Source organism: Rhyacophila brunnea, unplaced genomic scaffold, assembly GCF_057557595.1.
Source record: "Rhyacophila brunnea isolate RB1 unplaced genomic scaffold, BYU_Rbru_1.0 scaffold_14, whole genome shotgun sequence".
NCBI classification, from domain to species: Eukaryota; Metazoa; Arthropoda; class Insecta; order Trichoptera; family Rhyacophilidae; genus Rhyacophila; species Rhyacophila brunnea.
The window spans coordinates 28,752,511-28,777,716 of NW_028232796.1; the positions used below are offsets into that span (position 1 = coordinate 28,752,511).

Consider the following 25,206-nt stretch of genomic DNA (forward strand, 5'->3'; position numbering starts at 1 on the left):
CATGCGTATAACCATGGCCCCCACATCCTGAACCGGGCCCCCATGCTAGGATCTTTGGCCGGAACCCGTACCTATCTCTAAAGATAAAGGCAGTGAGATGCTCTACAGTAGCATTTACCAAATGGTGTACGCGATAAAATTAATGTGTATATTTAGTGTTTTTTGTTGTATATTTTAATACATCCATTTGAATTAAGGAGTGTCGAGTGTCGATACACAATTAAAAATTTTATCGTACAACCATACAATTTTAAGTAATAACATTATTGAAGGAAAATAGCGCCGTAGGCGACTTTTTTTTACTATTAAAGCAAATTTGTGCTGTGTTTATCTCACTTATCTGGTCGATTGGCCTCGCCGGGCCCCTCCTGAGCCTGGGCCCCCAGGCTGGAGCCCTGTCAGCCCCCCCCTTGTGGGGGCCATGCGTATAACACATTATTAAAATAATTAATAAATAGATTATTTAAAAAAATCTCTTATATTCAATCACATATGTATAATTATAGATTTTTTTCAACAAGTATTGTGTATAGATCGATAGCTTTAAATACACATGAATTATATTGGAAGTTGTAACCACCTGTGCAAATATGCATATAATAACATAAAATTGGATGCCAATGGTTTAACAAAGGCAACACCGCTACATACTGATTTCGTACTTTTTAAAATGAAAGGGATCTAAATTTATTCTGGATGCATCTCTTCTTATAACAGGCATGCCCCAAATGCCAAAAATGTCCACAAATGCCATTGCACTCTAATTTAAATAATAAATAGTAATAATCGCCGCAGACATCAAAATAACTCGTCAATGCTATTTGTATTGCGGTTCGCAAAAAAGAATACGACGTAACGAAGTCGGATGCCGAGATGAAATGATTGGCCAATTAATTAAGCCCCCGATCGAGTTAACATCACAATTAATTGATTTCCAAGAAACCATACTCATGTCTAGGGGATTATAATACCGGTATTTCGGTATTTATTGTATAAGTAGATCAAAAAAATGTCAAATTTTCTGCAAAATCAAAGAAAATTCTGTTAAGACGGTACTTCGGTACTTTACTTATCGTGTCCGGGATCACACCGCTCCTTTCCAAAACGTTGCAGCGGAGACCGCCCTGTCATTGGCCTTCAACAGGTCTTCCTCAACACACTCAATCCCAATTCGAGGGCAAACCAACATATGCTTCGCATCCTGCACCTCCCCACACTCGCATGAGACATCCTCGCCGGTTAAGACACCCCACTTCTTGAGGTTTGTCTTGCACCTTGTGACACCGACTCTTAGTCTGTTCAGTGCCTTCCAGACATTGAAGGGAAGTTCGTGTCCCGGGTTCCTCTGTTGGCTCTATCCAAGGATTGCAGAGTCTTTCTTTCCATTTCTGGATACGACTTTCTTCTGGGAGGCAATCCACTTCCGTTGTCCTTTTAAGGAAGCTTTTTTCTGGACTTGAGCTTGAGGTCTCTGCTTGATGTCCATGGAGTGGGTGTCTGGGATCATGCGTCTGCTTCCTTCTTTCAACATTCGCCGCTACTTCTCTTCGTATATCGGGAGGAGCTATGCCTATCATGGGGTATATTTTATCAACGAGGGTCGGTCGCAGGCATCCCGATATGATGCGACCTGTTTCGTTGATTGATACATCAACATGTTTGGCATGCACAGATGCGCTCCATACTGGTGCTGCATATTCTGCGGCTGAGAAGCATAGGCTTAAGGCAGACGTGCGCAGGGTATGTGGTTGCGCTCCCCAAGATGACCCGGTTAGTTTCTTTATAATATTGTTCCTCGCGCACACTTTGAGTTTTGTAGTAATGCAGTGTTGCTTGAACGTCAGTGTGCGGTCGAGGAGTACACCCAGGTATCTCGGCGTTGGGCAGTGGTCGAGTTTATCGCCTCTCCACGTAACACGTAGTTCTCTTTTGGCCTCTTTGTTCCGAAGATGAAATGCACATACTTGTGTTTTCAGTGGGTTCGGTTTGAGGTGGTTGCTCTCGTAGTACACTGAGAGTTTCTCCAGCGTGACGGATAGTTAATTTTCAACATCTTCGAAAGTCTTGCCTTGAGCTGCTACGGCCGTATCATCCGCGTAAATAAACTGCCTTGTACTCGATGGTGTTGGCTGGTCGTTTGTATAAATATTATATAGGGCTGGAGCCAGCACACTTCCTTGAAGCAGGCCGTTTTTTTAGGATCGCCATCGGCTATTTTTACCATGTAATGTTACGAAAAAACGTCTATTTTGCAGAAATGTCCCTATGAGCGTCGTTAAGTTGAGATCGCCGGTAAGTTCATAACGTTTTCTCAATAACTTTTTATGATTTACCGTGTCATATGCAGCGGTAAGGTCGATGAATGGAGGACATAAAAGGAGCCTCCACGAAGATTGCCACTGTACCTAACCAAAAACATACTCACCGCAATTAAGCGTCCCTGGAAACGGCAGACCAACAGCCGGCCAATCCTTTCAACACCGGAATCACAAAATACCATCAGCAAAATGGTACTTCGGTGAAACGGCAAATAATCTTCAACTATTGGTGCGACCTTAGATTATAGAAAAATAGGTGCGACGAAATTTCGGACTGGCTGGCAATCGAAGAGTAAAAGTCGAACTGTGAACACGTCAATTTATTTTGTGATGGCGACGGGGGAATTAATTCTTAAATCGTGTAAAGATGACTAAAAAACGTTTACCCATTTACTTGAAACAGAAAACATGTCAATGAATACATTATTATTAGTAATAGAACAATAAACATAACATTAAATGGACGAATATTGAATTTTTATGACAAATTATATTGTTGTCTTATTTAATAAAACGCAATTTTTTGTAGTACTTATTCCACTTTTAATCAAGAGATTAGCACCGGCTTCGTCCGCCTCAGAGGGACATTTTCAACTGAATACATTTTTTTAAAAAAAATATTTATCAAACAAAATCCAAAGCGATAGAAATAATACAACAATAGGTACATAAATAATTATCCGTCCAATAATACCTTCCCAATAACAGATTAACTTAAAACTAATGAGGTTGGACATTAATATTTCATACTACGTCAGGGGCATTAGATAAATTATTAATTATTTATGTACCTATTGTTATATTATTTCTATCGCTTTGGATTTTGTTTGATAAATATTGTTTTAAAAAAATGTATTCAGTTGAAAATGTCCCTCTGAGGCGGACGAAGCCGGTCCTAATCTCTTGATTAAAAGTGGAATAAGTACTACAAAAAAATTGCGTTTTATTAAATAAAACAACAATACAATGCAGTTCCACCATGAATTGACAGTTAACAAAATAAAATAAAAGACAAATTATATTTCCTTCGGCTCGCGTCATTTGCACAATCCTCGCATCGCGTAGTCAGATCTTTTTAGACCATGCCTCAGCTGAAGTATAGCCTTAATAATGGCTCTAGCTATCATTTTATGATATTAGTTATATTGAGTGCGATATATTTTATTAAGAATTATTTGATTTATAAAATCTATTTTACTTAAATTTGTCAAAAGTTGATCAGTTTGGTAGGTATGGGGTATTTGAGACACTAAAAACATATAATAGCCCTCCATCTTCTAAATATCTTTAAGAGTATTATATTTAGCTCCAGTTTTAGTATATCTTTCTTTTATCATTTACTTCTATCCTGTATAAAAAAGGCTAAAAAACCCAAAAAACTATATTTGACATGTTTTCTTGATTCCACTGATACATAAAGTTAACTTAAAATATAAATTAATAATAGAATAATTCAATACCTATAGGAAATATTTAAAAGATTTATTTGAATTAATCAGTTTTATAGTAATCAGTGTGCCTTGGGTTAAGAAACCGCCGAAAGTAGAGAAGGAGCTTTTTTAACTTTTGCGAAAGTCAAGATCTTTTTTAAATCAATAAAATTTATTCCATCCAAAACCAAAGTAGAAAGTAGTTTTCCTCATAAAAAATATGTTATTATTACACTGTTGTCGGATGATTCAGTCAATTTAGATATAGTTTCTCTGGTTTTCTAATACCTAATATACCGGTATTTTGGATTTTTAAAACCGGAATTTCGGTATCGATATATACAGGGATCCCGGTTATAGGAATAACTGTATCGCAACCCCTACTCATGTCTCCGAGCGTACTAGTTTTACCAATCGACAGTTTTTTCAATGATATTTTGGTCAACGAGTATCTGTTTGGACTTGATGCAAATAGCCAATTACCTACTTTAAATTTTGTCATTGGATCTACCCAGGGCTTTTTTTTAAAAAAAAAAAGGTGCCGGAACTCACTTCATGTCAAGCTTTTTACTAAATAAAATTATATTCAAATGTCACTTAAATGAAATTTAAAGGAGCTATGCCACGAAGCGAACAAAAAAAGGTTGATTTTTACGATAATTTTTTATTTTAGTCAAAACAAAGCTACAGAAACAATAAAATACATACATTATATTTGAAATATATTGTACAAATAAGACTAAATAAGACTAACTTTAAAATATAATTGTAAATACATATGTAATGTATTTATTTATGAACTTGAATAAAAGTTTAGAGTGATTTCCAAAGTTTTTTCCAATTCTCGTCTGATACATCATCTCGATTCCTTTTCTTAGTGTTAGAGTCTAAGGCCGAATGTCTTCCTTTAAGTAACCACCTATCAACATATTTTGAAGGATCGAAAAGTGTCAAGGGTGGTCCCACGAGTTTGATGAACAAGAGTGCCGAAACTGTTTTACTGTTTAACGAAGCTCTTGTTGGGGTAATAATAAGATTCATTTGCGAAAACCCCCGTTCACATTCACTTGAAGAAATGGGAATAGAATTCAGAGCATATACCAAACGCAAGAGTTTTTCAGAATATGTCTTTTCGAGAATGTATTCGCGAAATCCACGAATCATTTCTCGTTCATCTAGTTGTAGCCTGATCGAAATGTTTCTAATTTCCATCTCTCCAAATGTCAACCGATTATCAATGTCTTCAGGCCAATATTTTTGGTCAAGTACGCGAGCCCAAAGTGCAAACTCAACATCTTTATTATCTAGCAGCCTTTTTTCAATTGACGTTTTCAACGTGGAATAAAATATTTTCGGATCAATAGGAGGATCATTTTTAGAAACTTTTTCGTGAAGTAAAACTCCACGAAAATGCAGATTGCTTATAGCAGCTGCAGCACATTTATAATAGGGTCCAAAATTCTGTTTTCTTTCTTCAAAAACTTGAACGAGTTCATTTATTTTTCGATTTGCAATGTAAAGGTTCACATTGCGATTTTGTAGGTCCAAACTAAGTTCCGACAATTCTTGGAGAGCGTCGCACATCAATGCTAGATCCAATAAAAATGCTGTTGATGTTATTTTGTTCTTTAAGCCACTGTAAGTACACTTGTCATTTTTATCTCTTGTAGGGTCATTCATCGCTTCTTCAAAATGACGCACAAGGGATTCATAATTATTCCACACAGCCGAAACTGAACGAAAACTAGATGCCACCCATCGGGTACTTAAAACTCTTCCGATTTTCAGTACCTCAACGCCTAGTGATTCTGCACATAAATGCAACTCTCTATTATTTTTCGGCGACGCGTGGTATAAAACATTAAAGTTTATCAATAAATGATTTGAATCTATTGATCCCTGAAATTTTTTTTACAACATCACTTACTGATAATTCTAATCTGTGATTAGTACAATGCCAAACTATAATTGAAGGAAATTTTTCTGTCAGCAATTTTTTCACTCCATTTTTAGAACCTAACATCACAGCAGCGCCGTCGCATGCAACCGAAACTAAATATTTTCTTAAATATTCTTCTGTCATCCCATATAAATCAAGAGATTGGAGTAATGATTCAAATATTCCTTTTGCCGTTACGTCTTTAAGTTTAATCAAATCCAAAAACAAATTAATTGGTGAATTCATTCCAAAACTTTCGACACAGCATCGAACATACACAATGAGGGTGGTTTTTTGGCTTATGGTGGTAGACTCATCAATTATCAAAGAAATTATATTTTTCGATTGAACAATTTCTTTGAAAACATTTTTTCTCATTTCATCACATATATGATTTACAATGTTAACACATGCGTTAGTGGAATGGAGAATATGACCCATTTCGATCCCATTTAGTTCTTGGAGATTAATTTCACTTTCAAACATATTGAATGATTGATTTTCCTTAGCTACTTTATATGCAGTTCGAAAAATGTTTGCTGTTATTACTTTTTCGCGAGATAACGATTTTAAAAAAGTATTTTCAATCTGCTTTTTTTTGGCTTCAGAAATGATTTTTAACGCTGCTTTGTGTGCAATAGATCCTCTGTGATCGAAAATTTTTTTTCGAAGTGACCCCAATTGTAGCTTCCTCTCTTTCCCAGAATACGTGATTTCATTATTGGCCCATTCTTTGGATATTTTCATTCCCATTGTCGTTTCAGTTCCAAGAGTTCCAACGTTTCTGCAAATTGTGCAGCCAAGTTTCATTTTGTGTACGTTCAACCATTCGTTTTTTGAGCAAAAATCGTTTTTTTGATCTAATGACCAGCAGTCTGGCCAATCGTTTTGAGTTCGACCTTGATCCCCGAGATCAGCTAGAGATGATTCAGGAACATCTACATGTACCGATATTTCCATATCTTCTGTCATCGTTTCTGTTTTGAGCTTTTTATTTGCGGAATCGGCGCCGCTGCCGGTGGTTGAGAAGTAACAGGAAATTTTTTTCATATTTAAACTTGGGGTTGCACTAAATAATATATAAAATAGTTGCACAACACGTAATCGTAACGCAAACTGACTAAACAAACGTAAATAACAATATACGCAGATGCTGCCATGCGATAAACGTCAAACTGTCAAAATCATAATACGCAGCATACGTATGAAGCTAGTTACATACGCATGTTTTCTATTTAAACTATACGGTTACTTCACTAACACTAACACGCCAACATTCAAAATGGCTTCCACCTGTACCTTATTTTATCATTTTAACGAATTATTATTGTAATTACTTAAGCGCAAATATTTTTTCGTTTAATTGATTTTGAAATAAAACCGTGAAAAAAGGTGCCGGAACGCCGTTCCACCGCGTTAAATGGAAAAAAAAGCCCTGGATCTACCTATGTTAATAATGAAATTAAAGTGTGTGTATGTGATTTCGAAGTCAAGCATTTTGTGATCAGGTTTTTGACTATTTTCATGATAAGCACAAAATATTTTTTTATTTTTTATAAATTTTATCCAAGTTATAGATGCTTTAAAACTACTTGACCAATACTGATAAAACTTTCGCATCAAATTGTGGAATATTGGTGGCACCAATTTAGAATAGTTTCATCTCGATATTCTATAGGTCCTGAAGCTACAAAGTAAAATTTAATATGCTAAATAATGCAATTTCGGACACTTTCTTGGTCGAATAGTAGCGGTGGAGCGGTGAGGTGAGGTTCGGGTTGAGGGATGCGCGTCTATATCCAATATCGAATCGAATCAGTCTATTTCTTCTTTCTGTATATCTGTCTACTTTTCGGTCAGAGTCGATCCTTTGTTGGACAAAGGTCTCTCCTAGCTTCTTTCACTTTCCTTGGTTCCTAGTTTCTCGCTTGGTTACCTCTGTTACGTCCTGTACTTACTCTTGATTTGACCATGTTTCATTGTATACGTAAACAATGCTAGTAGGTACACAGTTTTTTTTAACACTATACAATATAACAATATTCCGTCGATATTCAAGACAAAATAAAACGTTTGAATGCCAATGTTTTCATTAACGACCTATTTGGGAAACGCTGGTCTGTAATCTGTGGAAAATCAATATCTTTTTTATCGTAACAACACTTTGACATGTCGGTTAATGTAACCTTTTATTTTTTTACGAGTGCATAATATTACTTTGTGTATTTTGTAAAATCTAGACAATTTTTATTCTCTTTAAAATATTATCAATAATCACTGAGAATCTAATCATCTATTAAAAGAACCTTTAAGGTCGTCGGAAAATGTGATATGGTTCTGTTACTACAGGGAGGTATTTTCAGAAAATGTGTCGCGACCTAATTTGTTTATTGCCGTAATACAATGCTGAAAAATGATTTTCATTTTTCCTGAAAACGTTTCGCGCCAAAGCTTCACAAGAGGTCACGTGATAAAAATAGAGCAATGACTTTGGTGGTTGCCATCGAGAAAAATAATGTAGGTATTTTTTTATTTTACCCTGTAGGTACGGAATAATTATGTCACTATAAATTTAATATAAAACAATATTGCTCGAACAACCTGTTTATCAGTTGACAATGCGCATCAAACACGCACGTTCATGCACCATTTGGAGACATTTTTAGACCAATCTGTCCAGTGGCATATATATACGCATACAAATTATTATACTTGGTTTAATAGTCAATAATATCATCATCTTTCTCTTCCCGATGCTTTTGTGCGTCAAAAAGATACTCTCTTTGTAAAGAAATTCATTTTGTTTCCACTTCTTCTCTTATCTTAAGTACGAGATCGCGCCACGTTTTCAATAAATTTCAAACGTTGTATTTTTTTCGCGAGATGTCTTTGGTAGGCGGCGCATTCACCTTAAATAGCGAAAATAAATAATTTATTTAACTGTAACCATTCCCCTTACATTCTTAATTATTTGACATTAATTGACAGTTTTTTTTATTGTAAATTAAGTTTATTTTTGAATTAAAAATATCACGTAGATATTATTACATCATTGGTTTTTAATTACGTGATTCATAATTGGGTCGTTAGATGTCTCTAGTAGCACTGAACTCCCCTTAATTACCACCTTTGTTATATAATTCATTGTTTTTATTTTCAGATTGTGCCTCCAGATGGGGGGTGGGGTTGGGTTGTCGTCGCAGCTTCTTTCCTCTGCAACATGTTGGTCGATGGTATCGTATATTCATGCGGACTTCTCTTAGAACCCATCAATGACACATTCAAGGTGAGAGCAATCTAGCATTATTTTTGCAAAGCTTATTTAGGATAATCTTAGTTTGAACAATAATTCACAGATATCAGAAATTTTGTCTATTACTCGTAAATCAAAATTATTCCTACATTAACTTGTAGATACTAGCAGGCCATGTCTCAAGGGTGGAAGGCCCGACTGTCTAAGAGTCTCTTCTTCAATATACTGGAAAAGAAATGTAGTTCAGTGATGAATGTACTGTATACAAAGAGACTATCCCTGACTGTGATAAACAGAAGTGTAAAATTAGTGGAGACGTTCCTGGAGGTAGCCAAGAGCCACAATGGATTGTGGTACATACTGCTGATAATAAGAAATATACATAACTAATAAAAGTTGCAGACTTTTCAAAAAAACTAGAAACCAGAAAACTTATTGAGCCAGAAGAAAACTAAACATAGAGCAGCGGCGATTTTCTTTGAAATATTTGAAAGGGGGCCTCGAAACAGTTATGTCATACAATTAATAAATTATACCAAAATCATAAAATACCCATGAATATCTCTCACATAACATATCCACTAAAACAGGATGCGTACTTATACACAAAAAATAAACTACTAATTTATATGTGTCATCACTCATCAATGTCCTCAATAATAATTATTTTTTGTTAAAGGATGTGAATAACTATTACGGCTTTGATTTTATTTTTTCATCTTGAGGTGTCTAAAAACAATAAGGCCTGCACATTTCTAAGTCCGCCACTCTAGCGAGAGCTAGTTATAAAATATGAAAGTATGGTAGATAAGCAGGGTATTCATTGTCCCTCTACCCAGATTAATCACAAACTATTAACTACTTTTATAAAATGATTGTTGTTTGACTATTAACAATCGATGGGTGTGCAATGAAACTATGTTCTAATAATGTATAAAGTAATATAAATAATGTAATAAGTTTATTTATGTAGTCTGTGACCATTTTTAAACTCCGCATTGTATTATAAATACACCGTATTTACACTATATTAGGCCCGTTTCAGACAGGACACCGGTGTCGCGTTCGATATAATATAGGAGGCTTTTGTATTTGAATAAAGGGGCCATTGTATTATGTTTATGAACGACCCAAAGCTAATGAGTCAACGCATAATTTCGCATTATAAATTAGAACACAAAACTGGCTGCGGTAATAAAAACGAGTGTATCGGCGGCTTGAGAATGTTACGGCTGGCGGAAAAGTGTACCGGACACACATTAGTTCTGGGGCGTTCATAAACATAATACAAAGGCCCTTTTATTCGAATACAAAGGCCTCCTATATTATATCGAACGCGACACCGGTGTCCCGTCTGAAACGGGCCTTATTTTATCTTTCTCTATGATAGACACATTCATTTGTAGTTAATTATAACATTAATTTATTAGTTTTATTAATCTGGGTCAGAAAATCAATCGAGAGTCTACTAGGTATTGTGTCAAGTTTTAAGGTTGTTTGAAATGTTATTCTTATTGCAAAATAGCCAAACAAACAAGTTGGAAGACTAGAGAAGAGTGCTTTGTTGACTATCAATACTAATTGAGTTTTTTTTATATATAAAATAGAGCAGATAGTAAACAATGTAATCAAAATTACTTGTTATTGATGATAAATAATAATTGTAATCTAAGGACATAATCTTAATTTGATACAATGACTAGGTTTTATTTGTTTCAACAATGAATAAATACAATAATAGGTAGGTTCCTACACCTTTATAAATGGTTTGTCTATTAGTTTACTACATACACGAGTTTTCGAGAAAACCCACATTTATTGCCAGAGTCGGATTAAGACTTTGTAGGCAGAGGACTACAATAACTGTAAGCCCCCCAGCAGTCCTATTCGAACATATCACTTAACATCCAAAAAGAGCTAATTGTGATAAATATATCACTTTGCGTATTCAGGCAGTTAATTATGTAAATAAGTTAACCGTCTGAACTATCAAAAATTGCTATCTTTCATCAGCCCTTCTCTTGACTGTGTTAACTTGTAGAGCGAGACAGAGTACGTCAATTTTACATATTGAGAATTGAGGTGCAAGATCTTATTGTTTTGTCGCCATCTTAATTTATAGTTCACCGAGAGCTGTCAATTATCGAGTAGCTAGTAGCAGCTATTAGTAATGCGTCAATTACATTGAGCTACTTTACGAGCTGCTTGTTGGCGAATTTACAATCTGCCTGTAAAGTTGCCCAGTGTCATCATCGAACAGCTAACAAGCAGATTGTAAACAATCTACCGAGAAAAGTTTAAAGCCAGTCAACTTTACACGCTACACGCCAGCGTGTAGGCCTACTGCGTCTGCGCAGTAGAGCATAGTAGCGACCTCCCGGTAAAAACGAACTACGTTCTGTCAAAATAGTCACTAGCTTGTTGGCTTCTCAGCGAATGGAAAGTTTTGTGTGTCATCATCACAATCGTAGTAGCTGAATCGCCCGCTATTAAATTCGCCAACAAACAGCTCGTAAAGTAGCTCAATGTAATTGACGCTAAACATAATATTGGTTTTACTGCAAATACATTTTGTGCTGCAATCGAAATGGCATGACTATAGATTTAATATGACTAATAAAATAGTAGCCTTAAAGACCCGTGCCTTAATCTGACTCTGACTGTAGGTATAATCAGTGGGTCATTTAAAATTAAATTCTTTTGTTTCATGTCAAAAAATTTTTCACTAAACAAAATTCTGTTTAAAACAGTCGATAAAAATAATATGATTATTTTATGTCAATAATTATATATTGTTCATTATTGCTATGATTGACACACTCACCCACTTCATTATTGTTTTTAATCATAACTGCTGTATTAAATGACACATTTTAGAGAGATAAAGCATTATTGTTTCATTTCCACCATCATTAACAAAGATAGTCAACAAACGTAATATTGACATAACTTTTTTTTAATTACTATTATAGAAGCTCAATTTGATAATAATAATTAGGCTAAGCTCGTTAAAGTACCCAAAATTCCTAATTTTAAACCTTCACACAGCGCTCCGGCCCTTAATGAATTCAAATTTTATTGATTAATTAAAACACTTGAAAATGTAAAATTGTTTGAAGTTTGAAGTTTCATATTTTTACGTTAGGTGCCTCTGTTAGGGCGGAGTTTTCACTTTAGTAGCCATACTTAATTATTAATAGGTGATTATGTTGCTGCTTACTACCTACTACTTTGATAATTTATCGGTAGATAGCAGTGTCAAATAAATTATGCGTAGGTCTACCTATGAAATACTTTTTAGATTTAGTCAATAATGTACAGAATTTTTTTAGATTAATGCTAAATAATCGAATAGTAAAGTGTCTATGTTACTGCTAGTTGATTGTACCTACGGCAACAATAATACATTGTATTTTTTATTTGTTTCAGGTATCAGAAGCCAAGATGGCGTTTGTGAGCTCACTGCTGTCAGGATTTTACCTTCTGGCGGGGCCCTTCGTGAGCGCTCTCGCCAATCGCTACGGCTTCAGAACGGTCACCATTATCGGATCAATAGTTGCTTCTATTGCCTTTGCATTATCCTATTTTGCAAATAGTGTCATGTACCTGTATTTAGTGTTTGGTGTATTAGGAGGTAAGCATGTCTTAATTTCTAGAGTATTACAATTATTATAATAAGAATAAGAGTACAAACAGTCTCCTGACTCTCCTGTAAAGTAGGTAGAGTTTGTATTTAAAAACAATATATTACTGTCACCTATTGAGAAAACTTGCAAGCTATTATTTTTATTACTTCTTATTTTTGATAAAAGATGTCAGTGTAAGATATTACAGAACTGTATTCAAAAACATTGTAGACAACTTTTTCTACTTCACAAAGCTGAATATTATGAAAGTAATGTTAAAAAAATGGACTCATGTACTACAATTTTAATTAATGGCATTTTTTTAAGCTCGATAGAGCTTGAAATTGTAAAAAATAACAAAAATAATTATTTTTTTTACTCAAAAGATCAATTCATGGTATTAACATTTCAAAATGATGTCAGGTATTTAACCACCACGGCTGTTCTTGACTAAGCACATTCTTGACTTCCAATTTTGGGCCACTTTTTCGAGCACTGCTGGCCGTATATCACGAATATTACGAACAATGTTGGCTTCCAAGGCGTCAATTATTGTTGGTTTATCAGCATAAACCATAACCTTGGAGGCCAATTGACAGGCCCATTTTTCAACATCAACTTATTGCACAAATTTTGATTTCAATAAGTCAATGGTTGCAGTCACACGTACCACCATGCTATTGAATCTACATCTGGTCCGGATCAACGTCATCCATATTTTCAAAAAAAAAAAAATCATTGATCATCCGGTAACTCCAGCGAGTTCCGGCCTCATTTTTGAAGAAATAAGATTCAATGATGCCACCAGCGTGTAAATCGCACCAAATGGTGCATTTTTTTGGATGTAATGTAGTTTGTTGGGTCTTTTTTGGATTGGTCTCACTCCATATGCAGCAATTTTACTTACATTAAGCTAAAAATGAGGCTCATAGCTGAATGCACTTTAGTGAGAAACAATGGGTCAGTTTCCAACTGCTTAATGACCTAACCTTTTTTATGTTTCGGAGTTAGGTCCGTGAGTCATTAAAAAAAAGAAAGTCACACTCTGCTTATTTTATAATTTGCTTCTATGCCGCGTTTATGGTTTTTAGATTATAATCTCATCTAACGTTTAATTAAAATTTCCAGGTATTGGTTTGTCGATGATTTACATACCAGCTGTAATCACAGTCGGATTCTACTTTGAAAGATGGCGAGCTCTAGCGACGGGAATCTCCATGTGCGGTTCAGGAGTTGGTACTTTCCTCTTTGCTCCCATCGCCACTGTCATGCTGAACACCCTCGATTGGCGTCAAACAATTCTCTGCTTTGCTGGTATGAAAATTAACATGATTTATTTTTATTTACTTGTTTACAAAGAGCGCATGCACCTTACAATAAAAAAAAATTATGTGTGTGTGATGATCACACGTGACAGAAATGGAACTTTTTCTCTTATAGTCCATTTATACACTTGATATACCTACTGCTGATAATACATATTATCGCCGCCATAACAAGAAAATGCAAGTGTAAACCCGTATTGTCGAGCAAGTTGCAAGACAGCATGCATGGATCAAAAAAGTTTAGCGGCTTCTGAATTTTCACACAATAGTTGTAACTTGCATGACATATGCGCATGCACAGTAGAACGACAGTGGCAAACCTGTTGAAAAAAATACAAACTACACCTCGCAGAGCACTTTGTCGTTTACCAATTTACATGACCTGTCAAATAGCACCATACAATTATAACAACGCATCTCGCTTATGTTTGATGAACCGGGTTGGCGAGACAATCAGCATTTTTGCATGTAAACAGTTATTATCACGATAGTTTAATTTAGACACTATTGGTGCCAGTAAACCTATGCACATGTACAGAAGCTATTACTCTCCATTCTCACACATAAATTATCAGTGCCAGTCCATACTTGATTGCATATTTATTATATCGTCTATGTAAGTTCAATACCGCGTATGAGCCAATATGTTCAAAATACGTATTTTTGGCACTCTCGGTTAAACGGCACAAGCTGCATTGATTGGTGCATTCAAATTTTGAAATTGACCAATAGATCACTTGCACTCGGTTAAAATCAATACTGCGCATGAATTATCTATACTAAAGATGCAAGCAAAACCGCGTATATCCCTAGATCCAATAGAACGGAGAGTTGCGGCTATGTTGCGTAAGGTCCAACTGATTTACAAAATAATCCTATTGCAATTAATTTGCATAGACGCATACGATAGTAAAAATATATTTTCTAATATAAAACAGGAAGACACAATAATCTGCATTTAAATTTATTTTTTATCTCTTTTATTGACAAAATAGCAAGGTTTATTGTCGCTCCTGAACATTTTGACAAATGGTTCTTCCGCGGTATTGAACTTACATAGACTATATTATACAATTTATTGGTATTGGATATAAAATACTTTGAAATTGGAATATAAGTATAAGACTGCCACCTATTAAAATTTCAAGTAATTATAATACAATTTTATATTGCCATCTGTCAATAATAATACAAACTGATACTTTTAAAAATCGATAATTTATTGGTTTGCATCTAAACTAAAATAATAGTTTTCTACTATATCGGTGAAGGAAAATCAAATACTTTATTGGTACATGGATTGATACGTAATTATTTGATAATATCCATTGCCTTTGTTGTTTATTTTGGTTATTGAGATAATCATTTTGTTTACCACATCATGTAAAAAAAGTCACTTCCAAGAAACACATTTTTATTTCACCAGATCTGGGTTTCGAACCCCCACATCTTTAGAGGTGGACGCGCCCTGCCACTGCTCCACCAATTGGTGTAACTTGACTTGCAATAAAATTGTGTAATGTAACAATAGTGGGTACTATTATTTATAATAGAAGTTTTTAAAATATAGTTTTATTTTTATTTTCAGGTATGATCCTGTGTTGTATAATCTTCGGATCATTGTTCAGACCCTTAAAGCCTACAAAAGTTGTCTTAGCCGGATCATCAACAGATGTAGAAAATAATAAAAAAGCCGCAAAAGAGCTGCTCGATAAACATACATTGCTCATGAAGATTCAACAAAAGTCAGACTCCGGATTTGTATTCCCTATTGAAATGCAAAATAAGGTGACTCCGCATACGTGGATGGGAGTGGCTCCGAATGAAAGATACCCCACCGCTGCGGAGGTGTTCAAGAAGAGTTTAACCGACTTGGAAATGAGAAGGTCGTCTGCAAATTCGGCAGTCATCAAATCCCATATGAGCAACGGAAACGGACACACTAAGCCTCCCAAATTTTCGACTGTTGCTGTGACAGAAAAAGATGAAACTCTCGATGAAAATTCATCAGAACACATGAAGAACGACAATACAGAACCACTTTTAAGCGAAACTGCCGTCGTAAACTTGAACGAAGACAGCAACAATGGCGAAAGACGTAACACCGGCACAAGCCGTAATCCTAAAGAACAACACAACAGAAGCAGAAGAGGAACACTCTCCGGAGAAACTCAAGTCTCTCGACCGATGTACCGAGAAGATATTTTCTTCGGAGGTAGCTTGAATAGATTGGCGCAGTACCAAAGTCACACGTCTGTCGGCTATCACATGTCTGTCACTCATTTGCCTACTGTCGAGGACGTAGCTGAAGAACAAGGAACTTCGTGTTCCATCTGTCCGGAAGCCGTTAAAAGAACTCTAGTCACCATGTTAGATTTCAGTCTATTGAGATCTCCGACGTTTATGTTGCTAGCTGTCAGTGGGTTCTTTTCGATGTTGGGTTTCTTCGTGCCGATTATTTACATAACCAAACGAGCCGTGCACGGCGGTATGCCGGAAACTAGTACGATCTGGCTGGTGAGCGCTATCGGTATTGCCAACACCATCGGAAGGGTTCTCTGTGGGATTTTAAGCTCTATCAAAGGAGTCAACGCCCTCTGGATAAATAATATCGCCATCACTCTCGGAGGAATTGCGACTATGTTAAGCGGCATGAGTTATTCAGTCACAGCGCAGTTTGGCTATTGTGTCGTCTTTGGATTGTCAATCGGTAAATATCTAATATCTTTGGTGTTATTTATGCATTATCTATAAATCGGTTCTATGCCTTCAGCGAGTTTTCTCACTCTATGAGGTCGTGATCGACAGGCCGCACATACAAATTTCACTAGTTATCTCATCTGACTTTAAACCCAAATTATTTGCGACTCTCTGTTGATTTGCATTATCTAAAAAATTAAGCACACTGTGACATCTGTTTGAATAATTATGAAATACTAAGCTACAAATTATCGGTATTACAGCGATACAATGCATTGAAACCGGACTCGACTTATTATTTTGTGATGGTCAGGCCTTAAAAAGTCCTCAATGCGAATTTAATTTACACGTGTTCAAGTTTATTTCATAATTTTCCACATTCAAGATATCTTATTACATCCTCACCCAGAAGGCAACTCATTTCTCATTATTTTAGTATGTGAAACCTTTTAAATCCAAAACAACGTTTTTCAGGTCACAGCATATAACATAAACTGTCAATTTTTTGTTTTAAATAGAACTTTGAAAAAAGAAAATTATAAGGCTTACAAATTTTTCTTGAATGATATTGTGGTCTTTGTAAATTGGATTTTGAAATGATTAGACTTGTTACGAGAGCAAGAATTTTACACTAATGTTCAGTATATTAGCATATTAAATAAAAGTTAAATTTTTTACCAATATGTGATAAAACAAACTGATAATAATATGTAAAAATTGAAACATTTTCTTATGGAAGATTTGTTGAATATAACAAAATTGGGCAATGTTTAATTTAGCTGCAGATGTGACAAATGACAAGTAAATTCCACCACACCATATGAAAATTGAGAAATTAGGTTGCTCAATTGGAAAAATGTTATAAAATGAGGGTTTACAGTAAACAAGGGAAAAATATGTTGAAGAATACAATATGAAAATAATACAAACGCACGTTTCAAATGTGTGTTATTAGACACCGCCCATTGAAGGTTGGGTTCAGACTCAATCTGAAGACATAGGTATATGAAATGAAGCCTTGTTTAAAGAGAGTGGAAACGATAGGTACCTGCGCATCTATTCTATACATAAGGCTGATATCGGTGACTATCAGCGGCTATCAAGGATAGTTTTTATCCATATTTATGTATTGAGACGGTTAATTGTTACAGTAAGTGAATAAGTTAACCGTATGAACTGTCAAAAAGTGGTATGTTTTAACAACATCCCTCTTGGCTGTGTTAACTTTTAGAGCGAAATAGACAGTTTTGACAGTTTAGACGGCTAACTTATTGTAACAGTTATACTTGCTTGGTTATTTCGACTTATGGCGGACAGCAACATGGTATTGACACGTGTGATTTTCTTTTACAGCATGTTTAGCGTCATTGAGGTCAATCATGGTTGTCGATTTGATGGGATTGGAAAAGTTGACAAACGCTTTCGGACTCCTCATGATGTTCCAGGGTATTGCGGTGGTCATAGGTGCTCCAATTGCAGGTAAATTGTTTTAGTATTTTCTTTTATTTGGATGTAACGATTATTTAATTTACGCATTACCGATAATCGATTATTGAAATTTCCTTGTAAAATTTTTTTTTTCTAAAACGATAAATGCGGGATATATTATAAAAAAATTTTTTCGACGTCTTGAATTATTTTAAGTTTCTCAGTTAGAGTTCTAGTTTTCTTCATGGGGGGCATTTTAGTTGCGACTTATATAAATTTCAAAAAAAATACGAGATGCAAGCCTGAGCGGCCTGTGCAAAGTGCAAATAAAGCAAAGCGACGGAACGGTCAGGCGAGATTGAGCGCCAACAAGGCATAATAAAAACAATTCTATAAAAGCGAAATGAAAAATATTCAACAAAAACAGTCAATCGGGATAATATTTGTGACGGGACCATAATATTTAGACGAGGAAGAGACGAGATTGAGGAAAACGATAAATCAGGGAACGGTTAATGCGGGATTATTTAACATTATTCTTATGGGTGTTTGGCGGGACTTTCAAAAATGAACGATCCATACGGGAAAACGATTTATGCGAGAACGGTAGATCGGGGTTCCTCTGTATTAGGATATCCCAGTATTAAGATTTTTTTTTTTTTTTCGACCATGTCCGATCCTAATAGGATCATATGGGCCTCCACAGGGTAGAGGTTTGTATTAACAGATTTTGTTTTTTACGAGAAATGTCAGCCACTTGCTTTCAACTTATTAGCTTCATACCCTGACTCACAAACAAATTGTAAAACAATATGTGTACTTGCCAGACCCAGGAATCGAACCTGAGATCCACGGCGCGATGGTCCAACGCCTAAGCCGCGCGGTCGCCGTGGGTGTATTAAGAATAATAATAAATATCATGTTGTTTTGTTTCAGGTCTATTCATGGACTACACTGGAAGTTACGATGCTTCATTTTACTTGGCAGGAGGGTTGTACTTATTCTCAGGTTTCCTCTGCTACCCCCTCGATTATCTGAACAGATGGGAAAAGGCCAGAATAGTTGTGCCCTTGAAGAAGAAGCCAGCAATCATCTGAAAGTGCTGAAACTGTCAGTATGATACTTTGCACATTGAAACATTTTTTTAAATGGAGAGACAACATATTTAACAAGTGAAATAGGACGCTGGTTAGTATTAACCGTGTAAACGTGACAAAAGACAATATATTATAATTGTGACGAGCTTGAAAATCCTGCCACTTATTCCAGCAGGGCTATTCCAACATAACACAACTCTAAATTCGATAAAAAAAGAATAAATATGCTCGGTAATAAGTCGTATTCCAAGAGTTAATTATCTTGAGGTATGAACTGTCAGGCATAACGATTTTAATGCAAGCATCGACCGCCACGCTAATTGGACAGAGCGAGACAGAGGAAAAAAATTATATCTTGAGATATGGCAAGTTTGAAAATTAATACTCACACTGTGACACTAGCTCACCACACTGCGTGTCAAGTCGCAATTGTAATAAATATTACACGCCTGCCAACTGTCAAATATTATTGATGCAAAATATTATAGGCAATGTAGCTTTGTACAATAAAGAATGTAAAATGTAATAAATATTGTAAACTCGATATATAATATAATAATAATTATTACTTATATAGAGTGTACATAATTTCAGCTCTTTTTTGAGGTTAAAAAAATAGCGAGTGCAGACATACAAGGTTCTAAGTGCTAATTTTTGGAGAAACAAAAGTAACAATTATGCAGCTTAGAATACTACTTCATTGTTAGATTTGTTTTCTCAAAAATAAACAGTTAAAACCTTGTAGTATTAGGATTGCGAAATGTCAGTGGCATGATGTTAAGTGTTAACTTGCAAAATTGATCCAAGAGTAATCCATGTTATTTCGGAACAAGAAACATAACGAAAATGTATTAACATGTAAAGTAGTTGGAATAGCCCTGTAGAGGAGATACAACACTAATAATGTTTCTAAAGTAAAAGAAAACTATTTTACATATTCCAAATGGTGTCCTTTTTTCTTTTGTATCATTTAAATTTTAACTGTCATCACTGAAAGCTGTCATTATAGTGGGAACCGCAAATTCGTAAAGCTAGTTTTATTAATATTGAACCATAATTTATTAGTATCTTTACACCAGATAAGTCAATATGTACTTTGCGCCCTTGTAGTCGTGAATAGTAGCAAGATTCCTTTTCAATACATTTTCAAGAGATTTCAAGCTAATTTTTTATAGATATTATTTCAAAGAATGTCAGAAATGCACTTAATTAAAAAGTATAATATTTTTTCAATTCAATAAAGTGCCTTTTGACTTTTGCCTTTATTAGTGACTTAAAAATGCCATGCCCAGAATTAATATATACATAATATGTGGTGGACACTGGCTATCGATCCAATCATTGTAGTGCCTCATTTTAAATATTAAAAAAAACCCAGAGTATCTGCCATCTGCCATTGTGATGTAATAACACATTATATAATGATGATGTGTATAGATATTATTTATCAGTGACGAAGACTGCCTGTTGGACGGAGGTAAACGATTAAAATAAAGAAAAAATAATAATAATACACACTGTCATGGTGATCAATGTGTCATAATATACCCACACTACGTAGTAACAACGCACGGCAATTTATTCTATCACATTCTGCTTAACTCTAAATTTTTTAGAATAAACTGAAAATGTTATTTTTGTGTATAATTTCTGAATATGTATTTCTTATTTCTCCAAAGTGCGGTGCTAGTTATATTCGTAAGAATATTAGTTACTATTACAGACCCGTTAATTACACAGTTTTTAAAGGTGTCATTAGTTTCTCACATTGTAATATTTCATTACTTACAGATGCAGTCAATATTTATGAAAATTCGCACTATTTGCGACGGTTGCATTGTATGTATTATGTTTAATGAATTTCTTGTATTTATTTTTAAGAGTCAAGTTAAAAATTAAATAACCGCTTAGTATCGAGTCATCATTAATGAAATTTATAACATTGAAGGAAACTAGAAAATGTCTTACGTATATTATAGTATGTTATTAATATGTACATATTAAAAAGTTTTGTATGTCTTTTAAGAAGTTCTGGTAAGCTGGACAAACTATAGTTTGATGACATACTTATATAAATACACGTACCGTATTTTTAATACAATTGGCATACTCTTTTGTACTAGAATGAAGTGAATGTAATGGTGGCGTGTAAATAATGTTATATTTTTGATTATATTCGAATAATGTGATGATAATGGTACATAATAATATTGCATAATTGTACATAATATTAAAATACAAGCTATGCTAAGGTTTCAGTCAGAATTTACAAGAAAATGTTTTATTTTTGATAACTTTACAATTATTATTATTATTGTTAATACCCTCCACAAGATTGGTGATTTAAGATCACAGGGGCCTATCTACAAGAACACAGTTTTGAGATAAACGCAAATAAAGATTTAACTAATATGAAATTCATTAAATAAAGCAAACTTTATTGAGCTATATCTTGTAAATGGATATATGTACGACATAGAGCTTTGCTATTTTGTCATTTTTTAGTTAAATATACCAAGTGATTCCCATCTATATAAAGAAAAATAGTTGGCAATTAAAAGTCACTTTAAGTCATGCGACTGTTGGTGTCATAACTCACATTTTTCAATGAATAATGTGAGTTCTGTCATCAAAGCCTTTCTAACCAATCAAGGAGCTCTATTTCTCATAGTGTGCTGTGTGTCTGCAGCCTTAGAAGTATTATAAATATTTAAAAAAAAATAATGTAAATCGACTCACTCACTTATTATTCAATGGAGTTCAATATTTTTCTTTTAATTATAAAAACAGTGCTCTGGTAGTTTTTTGGGATTATCTCAAAACTTGATTTTTGGAATATGTGAGTTATGACTCTACGCAACTCAAATATGCATTTTTGTATTTAGGCCCCTGTGATACTAAAAACCCTAAGTGAGGTTACCTATTATTGTAATATATTTAACTTAATTTTTTGTGATATTGCATTTACATATATCACAGATCAATACTGTAAAGTGTGGGTTAATTAATAACCCACAGTAGGTACTTATAATAATATTATTGATTAAAAACAACATATTATGCAAAACAGGGATATTATTATTCTTTTTATTAGTTTAGTTATCTCGTTTATACATCGATATATGTAACCAGATATATTATGTTTTGTAAATTTAATGTTGACAACGTACTGGAATATTATAGCTCACTGTACTCTAAAAAAAGATGACATAGTGAAATGTTCAAAAAAATTGTATAACCAAAATGCTTGTAATTATTTGGAAAGTATGTATAACTAAATGGCATGTATATGATGTTAATTTGATGGAAAGTATTTAATACTTTATGGTAAGTATCCAAAAATTGAATACAATAATAATATACAAGTAACTAACATTCTCTTCATTGAGTCTTCAAAACAGATTATGTAGTACAATACTAAGGATGAGTTTTTTGAAAGGCAAAAAAGATCACGAATTTTAATTACATCGTCCTAGAATTGGGAAATATTTTAATTTTAAACTATGTATTCTGTCTCTGGATAAGAGTATAATGATATGTACTTTCCATTTACTATAAATACTTACCTTGCTAATTATAATACTTACTAGTCGAATACTCACAAAATACTTACTGAAAAATAAATGTCTGACTAAAATAAAATATTGAGAAAATCTCGAAATGCATTCCACAATACGTGGAATATACTCATGTTGTATTTAATTTAAAAGCACTACAAATTGAAAAGCGTTGACCCATCAAACCTTTGAGACATTTTATATAATTGCGACACTGACCACAGTTGAGAAATTTTAAATTATTACTATAATATTACTAATTTTATTATGTATGATGTATGTTAGGTCTTTATGTTAAAGATGTATTAAATAATTTCAGAAAGTCTAGTCGTTTGTCATCGTTAATAAAATAGCCACATTAAAATAAGTGTAATACAGTGAGATAACGGTTTTTCTGAAGGGAACAAGAAAACGTAAGTTAAAGGTAAATGTAAGCAAGGAAAATATTTTTTTTTATTAGAAATTGTACAAGTACTGAGATAAAAAATATCTCTAATCAGTGTTACAAGAGTTAAATAATTTTTTACACAATGTATCTTCATTATTTATAATATTAACCTAAATAATAGTTCATCAATTACAAAACATGAAACAGATTGCCATTTTGTTTATGCCACCATCTTTTAATGCACCAATGCATAAAATATAAATATTTCTATGGCAATAATATTCCTCAGTGACACTGCAGTACCCTCACTTGATGGCCAACTTATACTGGTCGATAAATACTCCTATCTGTTTGGCAATATAATATTGTTCCTAATTGATTTTAAGACTTGTAGATATTATAATTATTATTATATTGTAGGTATTATAAGATGTGTATTAAGTTTGTTGTCTACAATGCCATTATTATGAATTGATTCCACATTCTGTGCTACATTCCTCTATTATTATCTATGATCTAATTATATACCTCATTGACTTAATTGTATCTTTTTGTAAAAAAAAAACAAAAGACTTTCTATTGACGATCGCAGTATAAAGTATGAGCCAAACAGTGTAACAAAACAATGATGCTCCTGATTTTACTACTCCAGTATAAGTGTTATATAATCGACATCCTGGAACAAGTTGGACTGTGTATGTAAAAAAACGCTTTTGAAAGAATCGAATCTAAAGATTTTAGTCTCTAAACCAAGCTATACAACAATGAATCGAGTGTTTGGTAGTAGCAGAAGTAATTTGGTAAAATAAAAACAAGATGGTCAGAAACTTGACAGTTCTGACACCAAGTTAAAATAAATTAATAACTTTCGAGTCATGGCTAAACTGTAGTAACTATTTTACCACAGTCTACTTCCTTGGAGATGTACGAATAATTTCTTTACAAGTAAGACTGCTTTTTTGAGAATATATGTCAGATATGACAGTTTTACTATTGGACTTTAACTGCATTTTTTTGATATACCTACTACAGTCTGGTTGCAAGACAGCGACGTTATGAACAATGTATAATTATTACACATGGTGGTTTCATTTCTCTTTGTGTTTTGTTACAAAGTTTGGCATATGTTTGAATGCTGTGTAAGCTTTCAGGCTTATGATATCTCAGGGGTGTATCTGCAAAACAGTTTTTATAGCGGAGTTATATTTTTAATATACTAGTTATAGTTTCTGTGATATAACAATACACGATATAAACATTTTATTCATAAACTGGTTAATTATAGAATATAACTTAAAATAGACCGACAACTATAACTTGAGGCGCACTTGAACGTCAAGTTCACATCTCAAGTTATAGTTGTCGGCTTACATTTAAAGTATTTATGTAAATAAATCAGTATACGGTGGCACCATGGACACGGTAAACAGGATTGAAACAGGCATTGCAGCAAATAATTTTATTACAATACACCCGCAAATCGTCTATGGGCCACTGTATACTGATTTATCTATAGGCATGATTATATTGAAACTATATTTTTTGAGATACGCTATTCTGACAGTAAAAATAATATTTGAAATGTTTTAAAAAAATTATGGTTAATAATATTATTATTACTTATGTAGATATATATACATGTACCTATATTTTTTAAGCATTGTAAAATATTTTTATAGTGAATTTTTACATTTAACTATTGTTACAGTGTTCATTCATAATAATTATATTGTAAACTGCGTTACACACTATTACTCATGTAGAAAGACATCAAAATAATATTTTGGGTCTTATGCAGCCGATCCATTGACAAGCCAAAAGAGTAGGTATGGTCGAAAATTTTGTGGTTCTGCTCATACATTGCTTCTGATCAATAGATGAGTTTTTGACAGTTGTTTTTAGAGTTAATCCACAAAATAAAAGAAATTAATCCATAAATTAATCTCCGTAAGTTTTTTATTAATTAGTAAAATATTAAAATAATTAACATTATATTCTGAAACCATAACACATATTTTTGCTTTTAATAACAGCATATTATTATTACGAATACCAATCTTTACATAGATTGCCACCTCCAGTAACATTATAATCAATGGGAATTATTATATTATTTATGTAGCTTGTAAAACAATGCTTTAATTC

General features: G+C 33.8%; 1 protein-coding gene across 1 annotated transcript in view; it reads left to right on the forward strand.

The window, feature by feature from the left end:
• The window catches only part of LOC147075836 (putative monocarboxylate transporter 5), an 85,067-nt gene extending 65,615 nt beyond the window's left edge, over nt 1-19,452 (forward strand). The window contains exons 3-8 of the mRNA XM_085942158.1: nt 8,848-8,973; nt 12,370-12,574; nt 13,695-13,880; nt 15,480-16,601; nt 17,945-18,070; nt 18,956-19,452. Coding sequence (XP_085798284.1) covers nt 8,848-8,973; nt 12,370-12,574; nt 13,695-13,880; nt 15,480-16,601; nt 17,945-18,070; nt 18,956-19,116 — 1,926 coding nt within the window. The 3' untranslated portion in view covers nt 19,117-19,452. The remainder of the gene's footprint in view (nt 1-8,847; nt 8,974-12,369; nt 12,575-13,694; nt 13,881-15,479; nt 16,602-17,944; nt 18,071-18,955) is intronic.
• The last annotated feature ends 5,754 nt before the right edge of the window (nt 19,453-25,206 follow it).